The sequence below is a fragment of the Belonocnema kinseyi genome, chromosome 8 (genome assembly GCF_010883055.1).
Source record: "Belonocnema kinseyi isolate 2016_QV_RU_SX_M_011 chromosome 8, B_treatae_v1, whole genome shotgun sequence".
Taxonomy (NCBI): Eukaryota; Metazoa; Arthropoda; class Insecta; order Hymenoptera; family Cynipidae; genus Belonocnema; species Belonocnema kinseyi.
The window spans coordinates 33,201,218-33,213,610 of NC_046664.1; the positions used below are offsets into that span (position 1 = coordinate 33,201,218).

At 28.4% G+C, this 12,393-nt stretch overlaps 1 protein-coding gene across 2 annotated transcripts in view; it reads right to left on the reverse strand.

Annotated features, from left to right (window-relative positions):
- The window catches only part of LOC117177780 (protein wings apart-like), a 45,257-nt gene that overhangs the window by 13,222 nt on the left and 19,642 nt on the right, over positions 1–12,393 (reverse strand). For both annotated transcript variants that reach the window (XM_033368695.1, XM_033368696.1), the window contains 5 exons: positions 9,186–9,434; positions 8,870–9,094; positions 5,640–5,862; positions 972–1,184; positions 703–885 (listed from right to left, as the gene is read on the reverse strand). In XM_033368695.1, coding sequence (XP_033224586.1) covers positions 703–885; positions 972–1,184; positions 5,640–5,862; positions 8,870–9,094; positions 9,186–9,434 — 1,093 coding nt within the window. The remainder of the gene's footprint in view (positions 1–702; positions 886–971; positions 1,185–5,639; positions 5,863–8,869; positions 9,095–9,185; positions 9,435–12,393) is intronic.

The window sequence follows — 12,393 nt, forward strand, 5'->3', positions numbered from 1 at the left end:
ATTAGAAAATTTTCATTCCCTTTATCCTCTATTTCATCATCCAGTCTAGCTGTCAACTCTTTAATCTTGTCTTTGCAGTATATTGTCCATATATTCCAGGTTAACTGATTTATTAAAAACTTGTATTTTTGGATAGAAAATCAATCCTTTTGGTGTAAAAATCCGCATTTGTTAGAAAAGTCATATTTTTTAGTTGAAAATTCGTCTTCCTTGCTTTAAAATTAAACTGGCTTGTAAAATACTCATCTTTTCAAATTAAAAATTTAACATTATGTTTGAAAATGCGACTCTTCCTGGTTGAAGTTTAATTTTTTTTTGTTTGAAAATTCGACTATTTGGTTCAAGATTCGTCGATTAGGAAAGTGTAATAAAAACTGTATTTGGTGTGCAAGTTATAATTTTGAATAAAATTGTACTTTTTCAACTGAAAAAAGCTGACAAAAGATGAGAAACCGCAAAATAGGAGAAAATGGTGACAAATTCCTAAAATAGGTGACAAAAGGTGACAAAATTGAAAATAGGTGACACTCTGTGATGATTGAAATAGTGACAGTAACGGAAAATTGTAAGAAAATAGTCTCTTTAGTGACATTTTTTTCGAATTAGTATAAAAATAGTGTTATCGCTGACAAAAAGTATCAAATGTGGTGAGTCCAAGACCTAACATATATCAATATACAAAATAAAAAGAAAAATACTCACACATAGCAACCGTTTCTTCAATAAATTCCGCCTGAGACTTCGTGGTGGTCGAAACTGTTTCTGGCTGTTCAGAGTCGTCCTTCTTCCCATCTAAAATGGCATCAGTTTTCTGCTCCTCAGCGCGAGCGAGTTCCTCTTGTTTATAGAAGAGATCGATCAGTGCCTCCACTCCACTTTCCGAGTCTAAAAGTAAAAGTTTTCCCTCAAAATATTTTGCAAAGCAAACAAAAAAAAAAGACTTCAAACTTGATTGTCTGATTGAAATTTACCGTCAAATATGTGATCCAAAGGAGGGGCTTTTGATTCGAGGAGCAACTGCTTATTGTCCGCACATTGCTGCACCAAATTAATCAAAAGAGTCATAGCGAGCATCATCATGTCGAATCTGTTCTCGTCTGGCACTGACTCGGGAACACGTAAAATAAGGTAGAGACTGCATTCTAAAATTCCGGGCTGCGAACCGATCACCTTGCTACCAAAAGCTGAAAAATTGTTTTCAAAATCAGTTTACCATTACCATAATCTGTTAAAATAAAGTAATTGCTAAGGGAGCGTCCATTAATACGCAAGGCTCTTGTTTTTTGGAGAGGAGGGGCTATTGAAATTCCTTTTTATTTCTTACCTATTGTGCAATATTTCATACTTCATACATACAATCTATACAGATATTCCTTAGAATTCATAAAATCATTTTCCCTGAAAATTACCAAACCTCTTTAAAACTGTGAAAATACTTAAAACATTCAAAATATCAGTAAAATCGGTTAAAATCTTTTAAATTCATTAAAATAAAATGAAATTTTGCTTGTTTTAAGGTCGGCGAAACGTAAAGATTCGATAATTTAAAGGCTGGAGGGGTCCCCACCTGTACTGCGACCTTCAGGTTATTTTTGTCAAATGGCGTTCATTGATTAGCCTAGCCTTGTATCGATGAAGGCACTATAAGAAATTTTTTCAACTGCACATGCACCAAAAAGAGTGGGCCATTTCCCGGTTTTTGCCAGTCAAGTTTTTCAATTTTCCCGGTCAACTAAAAGTAATTCATGACGTTCATTCTAAACATTCTTTAACTCCAATAAACAAAAATGGCAAAACAAGACAATCTCGAAACAATCATTTAATTTGTTTTGCTGAATTTTCAACTAAAATTGTGAATCTTTCACTGGAATTGTTGAATTTTAAATCAGAAGGATGAATATTTGACTAGAATTTGGACAAAATAGTTGAATTTTCGGTAAAAAATTTCTTTTCAGTCAAAAAAACAAAACAAGTTTTCAATCAAATAGCTCATTTTTTAACTAAAGAAATAAATTTGTAATTAAAATGATGAATCTTCATCTAATGAAATTCTTTTTTATCAAAAGAGGTTAAGTTTCGACGAATCTTTCCAAATTTGTAGAAATCCTTTAAAATATATTAAAATTACTAGAAATCCTTTAAAATTCTGTTAAATTATTTGAAATCTTACCAACTACTCTAAAACCCATAAATGTACACTTTGACATCTTGTGAACTCTCTCAAAATCTGTTAAAATTTATTTAAATCTTTGCAAATCTGTTAAAATCCGCTGATTATATTCCTTTAAATTTTCAAAATCCCAAGTCACATGGAATCCTTTGAAATACCGTGAGTTATTTTTAAGTATTAGTAAATCTTTTGAAATCTTTTATATTTGGAGAAATCGTACTTAATACCATAAAATTCGTCCAAATCCTTCGGTATTTTTAAATCCTTTAAAATTCAGTAAAATTTCTGGAAATATAATTAAACGCCTTGAACTTTCCTAAAACCCCCTGGAAACATTCCTTATAAAATTAATATTCGCAAGTTTGAGTGCGCCTAGGGCGCGCGACTGTTGGTTCTGGCGCTTCGCGCTCGATGTTGTATTTACCTTGCGCTTCGCGTTACGCGCTCGGTCTTTATATTTTCACAAATTCTTGCGCAAACATTTTAAAATTAAGACTCAAAACATCCACCACTGTAATTTTGTGATTTTGAATTCTCTTTCTTTAAAAAGCGTAGCTAAAGAGTTTGAGCGCACCATCGGCACGCGACTAAGGGCAATCGCACTCCGCGCTTAGTCTTTGCATTTAATCCGCATTCGGGCACAGATCTTTTAAAATCAAAGGTGAACGGACCGACAACTGTAATTTTTTGATTTTGACTCTCTTTTGTTAAAGCTCTTTTGGCTTTGACGAACACATACTCATCACGTATCTTGTGCTTCGCAAGTTCGCACTCGATTTTGTCCAACCTGTCAACTTTTCTACATTATACACAACACTTTTATATCAATTATAATACATTTTTTATGTAACTCTGTCAGGGATTACTTATTAAAAAATTGCAAAATAAAAAGCAAATTATATTTATCATGATTATTTTTGTATTTCTTTCTTATTTTGCTTTAAATTGTATTCTAAGCTGCTCTGAAACATGTATCATTTCAATAAATGTCACTTCAAGGTCCTATGTGCTCTTTCGCCTTTTCTGTGCTTTTTTCAAAAAGTTACTTTTTTAATTTTTAATTTTATGTTTTACGATTAAAAAAAGAAAATATACTCGTCCTATCGAAAAATAATTAATAATAAATTTATAGATCTTTTTAGGCGAACAACTGTAGTCTGGTAATTTAAGTTCATACCTTGTGTCGTTTTTTCAAAAAAATTTAATATTTTTCTTTAGAATGTTATTTTTTACGACTAAAGAAAAAACTAACTGTCCTATCAAAAATTATAGCTCTTTTTTGGATGAACAAGTTTTGTCTCATTTTTTCTCGTAGCTTATATCCAAAAGTGATTCATTCTTAATGTGTAGTTCTTTCCATGGAGCGCAATTTGAGATTTTTCATTTTTTTTCGTATATTGCATAGTTTGACCAAAAAATGGAATTTTTGGATTTTTAATTATTTTTGGTCTGATCAAATTTGGAGTGTTGAACTTCTCAACCAAATTAAAAAAATTGTTATCATAGTCCTGTAGGGCTTTCAAAAAGCAAAGTTTTTCTTCTCTTGACTTTTTTTCATATCATGCGTTTTTTGGCTTAAAATGTTCATTTTATTTTGTTGTTTTTTGGATTTTGAAAATGCTGTAACTCTGATAATTTTCTTTTTATAGAAAAAAATCATGGGGATAAACTGTTGGAGTTTCATAGTACTATGAACAACCGTGCATAGAATTTTTAAATCTTGAAAAATGTGGTTTAAAACATTTTTGGTACGATCAAATTTGGAATTTTCAACTTTTCGACCAAATTAAAAAAGTTGTTATCATAATCTTGTAGGGGTTTCGAAAAGCAAAGTTTTTCTTCTCCTTACTTTATTTCATATCATGCTCTGTTTGGCTTAAAATGTTCATTTGATTTTCTTTTTTGGATTTTGAAAATGCTATTACTCTAGTAATTTTTGATTTTTCAAAAAAAGTCATTAGAATAAATTGTTAAATTTTTTGAATTCTATGAATAACCGAATAGACAATTTTTGAATTTTTAAAAAAGTGGTCTTAAAAATATAAAAAATGTGCCCACTTTTTGAATTTTCATCCAAAATGGCTGGCTAACGAACTTGACCTTTAGTTTAGGACACAAAACGAGTGTACCAAAGGGAAATCTAATAGATTAATTTTTTCAAAAGTTATCGTGTTCACAGACAGACAGAAACACATTCGTAAAAATCTATTTTTTGGATTCAGGGGGTCTCAAAACGTGGATACTTGAAACAAAACTGGGGGGGGGGGGTCAAATTTTACACAGATCTAATAACTTCTCTGATGAGAATGTAAAAATGGAATTCCTATCCTAAATCTTTTGAAATTCCTTAAAAACTCATGAAATCCCTAAAAAGGCTCCTAAAAAGTTTTCAGCCGAATGTTTGTATTCGTAAATTAATCTTTTTTATTTAAAAATTTATGTTTTTAGTTGCAAATTCAACTAGGCCTACTTTCTTAAAAGTTAAAAAAAGGTTCCTTTCTTTCTTAAAAATTCAACTTTTCGGTTGCAAATTCTTGATTTTTATTGAAAATTCGAATTTTTTGGAAGTAAGTCAATCGTTTTGTTTAAAATCTTAACTTTATGCTTAAGAAATCTTGAATTTTGTTTGGAATTGATTTTTTTGTGTGGAAAATTAATCTTCTCTGTTTAAAATATCATTTTTTGTTGTTAAAAGTTTAACAACTAGGCTTTAAAATTGAACTACTGCATTTTTTGGTTAAGGATTCAAAATTTTAGTTAAAAATTCATCTTTGTTTGGAAATTGAACTGTTCTGTTAAAATTTTTTTTTTTGGGTTTAAAAAATTACTTTGGTAATTGAAAATATATCCCTATTGAATTTTTGGTCGAAACTGTTTTGTTTTGTTTACATTAAAAATTCAAATTTTTGTTAAAATTGAACTATTTGGTAAAATCTTCGTTTTTTTAGTCGAAAAATAATCTAGTTTCGTTGAAATTTCAACTTTTATATTGATATTTCTTGTTTTTTTTTGTGGAAATTCGTCTTTTTTATATAAAGTTAACTTTTTTTATTAAAATTTCATATTTTTTATTTGATAGTTCAACTGTTTTGTATAGAAAATTCGTCATTTTGTCTTGAAATTTCAATAATTTAGTAAAAAAATCAACTATCTGGTAAAAAAAATTGTTTTTTTTTTATAATTAAAAATTCGTCTTTTTATTTAAAAGTTTAACTATTCCATTTTCAGTTCAAAATGTTCCTATCTTAGTTTAAAAATTCAATAATACCCAAATTAACTGTCACATAAAACTCAATTAGGCATATTTCAACGCTTATTCTGAACAAAACTTATACTTTTTACCTAAAGACTACGTTACTTTCGGAGGGGGGGGGGGGTCAAAAATGGCCTAAAATTGGTAACATAGTTTATGAATTATCTTATAAGTTTGTTAAATAAAATGAAATATACGACCACAAATAAAACCTACATTGCGTGTTAAACCGATGAGTGAGGTTGATCAGAACTTTCAGAATAACAAGAAGGCATTCTCTCATTAAAGCACCAGTTGAGCTTTTATCACTCGGGTCCATGATTGGATACATAGGAATTTCCCGTGCACAAAGCTGGTAAAGACTAGCCAGCGTGCTCACGAAGATTCCATCTTCATATTTTAACAAGTACACTTGGTTCTCCTCATTCTTAAGCGTGACCTAGAACGAAAAAGAATCAAACTCAATCTGATAATTTAAAAAAATAATTCATAAGAGTATTTAGCGATTCCTATAAAAAAAATTAAGGTCTTTTCCAGGTCTTCCAGGTACGCTTTTTTTTACATAAAATAATTAAATATTTGTTTGCTACAAATGCAAAACATGAAACATATCATTTTTTTTATTGGCAAACATTTTCTAAAGAAAGCAGAATCATAAAGAAAGAAATTCTTAATTTTTTATGAACATCAGTCGTATTTGCGAAATCTTTGGGAATATTTTTACATTTTTGTAGTGTTTGAAATCCTTGACATTTTTTAAATGTCTGTGAGAATTTTTATTCTTTTGAAATCTTTGTGTATTTTTCTATAATCTTTGCTAAATCTTAGAAATATTTATAAAATATTTCTTTAATCTTTGTTTGTGAAAACTTTTGTGTTCATTTAAAGTCACGGAAATACTTTAAAATCTTCTCAAATTTCTTAAAACCTTTTGAAATTGTTTAAAACCTTTGAAATATACTGAATTCTTTTATATCTTAAAAAAATTTTTATTCTTGAAATCCTTATAAGTTCTTTGAAATACTTGTGAAGTCCTTCCTACATCTTCTGTATTCATTTTAAATCACTGGAATAATTGAAGCTTTTGTGAAATATTTGGAAATTTTCTAAAAAAATGTGAACTCCCTTACAATCTTGGAAATGTTTTGCATTTTGGCGTACTGTACCGTTTTTGAAATCTTTAAAATTCTTGAAATCCTTATGAATTCTTTGAAATATATTTGAAATCGTTTTTATTCGTTTGGAATCATTGAAATCATTGAAATACTTTGAAATATTCTAAAAATTTTGAAATTATTTAAACCTTTGAAATGTTTTGAAATCTTTGAAATTCTTGTATTATTTGGACATCTCTATGAAATTTTGATGAACTATTTGAAATATTAGTGAAATATTTCTAAAATCTTTTGTTTTCATTTGAAATCATTAAAATATTTGGAATCCTTGTGAAATTTTCTCTAGAAAATTTGAAATCATTTTGAAATAATTTTAACTTCTGAGTAAAATCTTTAAAATCCTTGAAATCTTTTAAAAATGCTTTGAAATCTTTTAGAAATGTTCGAAATTATAGTAAAATCTGTGTGAAATCTTTTCAAATTTTGTAAACATATTTGAAATCGTTTAAAATCTTTAAAATGTTTTGAAATCTATAAAATGTCGTCTACTGTAACCTTTTTGAAATATTTGTGAAATATTTAGTATTAATTTGAGATCATTGAAATATGTATTTATAATCTTTTAAAATTATTATAAAATCTTGGAAATCTTTTGAATGCTTGTGAAATGTTTGAAATCTTTTGAAAGCTTTATGAAATGTTTTGAAAACTTCTAAACAAATTTGAAATCGATTAAAATCTTTGAATTTTTTATCTTCTTTTTTATTAAATCTTTCATATTCATTTTAAATCATTTTCAAATATTTTGAACTTCTAGGTAAAATATTTAAAATCCTTGAAATCTTTTTAAAATACTTTGAAATCTTGTTGAAATGTTCGAAATTATTTTAAAATCTGTGTAAAATTTGTTCAAATCTTCTAAAAAAAATTGAAGTAATTTAAAATCTTAAAAATGCTTTGAAATCCGTCGTAGTGTGCCCTTTTTGAAATCATTCAATTTGAAATCTTTACGACATTTTTATGAAATCTTTGAAATATTTGTCAAAGATTTTGAAGCCTCTAAACAAATTTGAAATCGTTTAAAATCTTTAAAATGTTGTAAAATCTTTGAAATGTCGTCTACTGTGCCCTTTTTGAAATCTTTGAAATCTTTATGAAACATTTAGTATTAATTTGAAATCATTGAAATCCTTCAAATCATTGTGAAATGTTCTGAAATATTTTTAAATCTTTCTGAAAAACTTCTGTTTTCATTTGAAATCATTAAAATATTTGAAATCTTCGTAAAATCTTTTGAAAACTTCAAAAAAATTTGAAATCAATGCAAATCTTTGAAATGTTCTGAAATCGTAGTAATCTGATTATTTAAAATCCGTTTAAAACCTTTTTAAAATCCCTGAAAGCTTATGAAAGTTTAAAAATATTTGTGAAATGTTTGAAATCCATGTAAAACCTTTGTAAAATCTTTTGAATTTTTTAAAACAAATTTGAAATCGATGAAAATCTTTAAAATGTTATGAAATCTTTGAAATCTGGTGTACTGTACCTTTTTGGAAATCTTTTTTTTTATGAAATCTTAGAAATAATTGTGAAATCTTTTGTATTCATTTTAAAGCATTAAAATTTTTTGAAATCGCTGTGAAATCTTTTAACATTGTGGTGAAATTTTTGTGAAATGTTTTGTAATATTTGCGAAGTTTTCGAAAATTTTGAAATCTTTCGAAGTCTTCTAAACAGATTTAAAATCGTTTACAATCTTTAAAAAAAATGAAACTCATTGTGCTTCCTTTTTGAAATCTTTGTGAAATTTTTTGTAATAATTTGAAATCTTTTAAAATGTTAGTAAAATCTTTAAAATCCTAGAAACCTTTGTGAAATATTTTTAAATCTTTCTTTAAACTTTGTGCAATCTTTTGAGTTCGTTTCAAATAATTGACATTTTTCGAAATCTTCTCAAATTTATGGAAACCTTTTAAAATTGTTTAAAATCTTTTAAATCTGGTGTAATATACCCTTTTTCAAATCTTGAAATATTTTTAAATCCTTATTAATTCTTTGAAATCTTCTAAAACCTTTTAAAATCATAAAAAATTATTGAAAAGTTTTGAAATCTTTGATATTTGGTGTACTGTAACCCTTCTTAAAATGTTAAAAATCCTTGAAATCTTTTCTACACGCCTTTTTCAAATCCTTTTCAAGTCTTTGAAGTCTGTAAACTCTTTGTCAAATGTTCAAAATCCTTTTAAATATGATAAAAGCTTTGAAATATTTTGAAATCTTTTGATTAATAATCCCTGATTGACAAAAAACAGTAGGTTGGAAGCAACTTACGTTTTCTAAAACGCGCAAACATCTGTCGACCTTGCGCAATTTATCGAGTAAGGGATCATTCCAGCTCGATCTTGAAACTTCACTCGCAGTTATGTGACGATGACAATCCCTGATGGTTTTTACGATATGCTCGAGGCCCCCTAACTCTCGAAGTTCTTCCTTAAACCATTCGCCTGCTCGTCTAGATGTTAAACTCAGGAGAGTTTCCATCGCAAGTTGCCCAACCTGGTTTGAACAATACGTAACGATTAAAGTTTAAGGTGTCTGCAATATAATATAGTATCGAGATAATTGTGGTATTGAAGAAAGCACTTACGGTAATGTTATCAAGATTCAGGTGCTTCGCGTGTCCTTGAGCTTGAATGTCCGCACATAGTTGGCGGACTTTCTCTTTATTTTTTAACAATTCAGCCCGACTCAAGCCACAATCGTCAAGAGCATCCTTGTGACTTGCGTCGGATTCTAATAAACTAAGCATGAGTTCCAAACAATCACGATCCAAATCCATGGCTAGACGATCCTGACTTAGAACGAACATAACTGTTGCTGTACACAAACCAAGGCTCTGAAAGAGAAGAGATAATTATAGAAAATTGAGAGGGTGTCCAATAAAATCTAACATAAAAAATTTACGACCATATGTGGCAGACATGTTTCCCGGTCGTTAAAAAATAAAAATTTCAAAACTGAACCGTGTAATTGAAGTATTCAAAACTAAATGACAAATTAAATCATTTTAAAAAATTAGCAGAGTCCGCAAAACTTCAATTTTTTCCACCCTTGATTCTTCCCTGACTAATTTTTCATCTTTTCTATTCAAAGACGAAAATCCAAGTCTTGTAACATTTTTAGTATAGAATATTTTATAAATGGAATATAACCAAAAAGTGAATAATTTCGAAATCAAAAAGTGACTGAAAGTGGCTAATGTTGTTTTAAAATTAAAAGAAATCAAGGTCCGTTAAGCTGGCAGGACCACATTGGAAAAATGGACTGAAAAACCTATAGGGAATTTAGGGCTTATTTAGGGCTAATTTAATGCACCATTGCAAAATTGAATGCTCTTTATTTAAACAAAAAACCGGTGGTCATGCTAGCTTAACGTTAAGATAGCAGAACCACACATAGTAAAAAACTAATTTTTCAAAATTTCTTTGCTCTATAACTTAGGGGTCATTGAGGGCTCACTTAATGCCCTATTATCAAATTTAATGCTCCGCAATTTTACGAAAAAAACCTGTGGTCATGCTAGCTTAACGTTAACCTAGCAGGACCACACAGAGAAAAAAACGACTTAGGCATTATTTCAATCCACAATAATTTAGGGCTCATTTAGTGCTCTGGCAATATAATAAAATTTTTTTTAAATTGTTTAAACAATTTCTGTTTAAACAATTCTAGTAAAAATGAATTAAATAAATTTCTTCTTCTACTCTACGTTAAGGCTCACTTAGGGCTCCATGAATATGATATTTGAATTAAATAAAAAATTGTTTAAATAATGATTGTTTAAACAAATTTACCACAAAAAAATTATTTTATTTTCGTTTCTCTTGTATAATTTCAGGCTCATTTAAGGCTCCTGAAATATCGTCAACTGAAAGTCTTGCGATATTTTCTTTGCTCTTTTTTTTGTTATACAGGGTGATTTTTTTAACTTGAATATTTCAAATATCTCGAAAAATAGGCACTATATGAAAAAATGTTATGAATTAAAATTTAATCACTCTTAGGAGTACACACGCTGATTTTAAAATCGGTTGCCCCACATCGCCCCTGAGGGTGGGGGCAAGTTCGAAATTCTAAATGATATTTGAAAGTTTCAAGTTAAAAAAATTACCCTGTATATGGTGTTGTGCTACCTTAACGTTATAAAAAATACGTGAAGAAAATCATAAAAACCATTTTTACTCCTCGAATAATTTAGAATTCATTGAGAACTAATTTAGGCCCGCAGTACTAAATTTTGGGCTCTAGTATTTTTTGTAAAAAATAGTGTTTGCAATAGCTTAACAATAAGTTGGTTCAAGATTTCTGTAAAACGCAATAAAAATGATTTTACAGAAAACTCACGTTACGGAATAATTTAGGGCTCATTTAGGGCTTTAGGAATATGTGTTGTTGTATCATCGACCGAACTTCGCGCGATATAGCCTTTCCCCTTTTTTGTTATATATGGTGGTGTGCCACCTTAACGTTATACAAAATACATGAAGAAAACCATAAAACCCATTTTTATTCCTCGCATAATTTAGAGCTCATTTAAGACTATTTTGGGCCAGTGGTCCCAATTTTTGGGCTCTTTTATTTTTTGTAAAAAATAGTGTTTGCAATAGCTTAACAATAAGTTAGTTCAAGATTGCTGTAAAACGTAATAAAAATGATTTTACAGAAAATTCACCTCATAGAATAATTTAAGGCTCATTTAGGGCTCTGGGAATATAATAATTAAACATTTAAAAAAATGTTTTAAAGATTTTTCATCTATTTTTACAAAAAATAGTACAAACAAAAATTTGGGAATACCGGACCAAATTAGTCCTAAAGGAGCCCTAAATTATTCGAGGAGTAAAAATGGGTTTTATGGTTATCTTCACGTATTTTTTATAACGTTAAGGTGGCACAGCACTATATATAACAAAAAAAAAGGGCCAAGGAAATATCGCACGACCTTGAGTCGATGATATTTCAAAAAAGACAAATTTACATTCAAATTGTCAAATTTTGAACTAGAAAAGGTAAATTTTCAACTCAAAGTGGAACGTTTCGATTTTCAGTTGAAAAAATTAACTTTCAACAAAACTGATAAATGTTCAACTTAAAATGATGAATCTTCAACTGGAATAGTTAAATTTATACCTACCAAGAACATAAAATTTCCACAAATTACATAAATGTTCAAAAAAATAGTTTAATTTTTAAATAAGAAATATCAATTTTCAACCTAACAAATGAATTTTCATTCATAAAACATGAAATTTTAACAAAAAATAGAATAGTGGAATTTTCCGTTAAAAATCTAATTATTACCAAAAAAAATAAACAAAAATCGTATATTCAGAAGAATAGTTAAATTATCTACTGGAATAGTTAAATTTTTATTTAAAAAATTTATTTTTAAAGAAATAGTTACATTTGAAAAATGAGATGAATTTTCAATTAAAATGACGAATCTTTCAAAAACAAAATTATTTCTTAACAAAAGAGTTTAGCTTTTAAACGAAAGTAGTTGAATTATCAAGAAAAAAGAGTGAATTCCCAACGAAAAATGTAAAAAAAAATGTATATTATAATTCCGAAATATTTTCTCTTCGAAATAGTACTTCTACTCTAAAAACTTTTCGAAAATTTGGAAGAAGGAACATTTAAATTGTGACGAATTCTGACTTGGATTGGATTTGTTAACCCCTTTCTTCTAAATCCCAGTTTTAAATCTTGTAAAAAATTCCCGTTCCATGTCAAAAATTCCCTTCTCAATAATCAAACTCATTCAAAATCGCATAATTTAATTATCAAGTTACAAT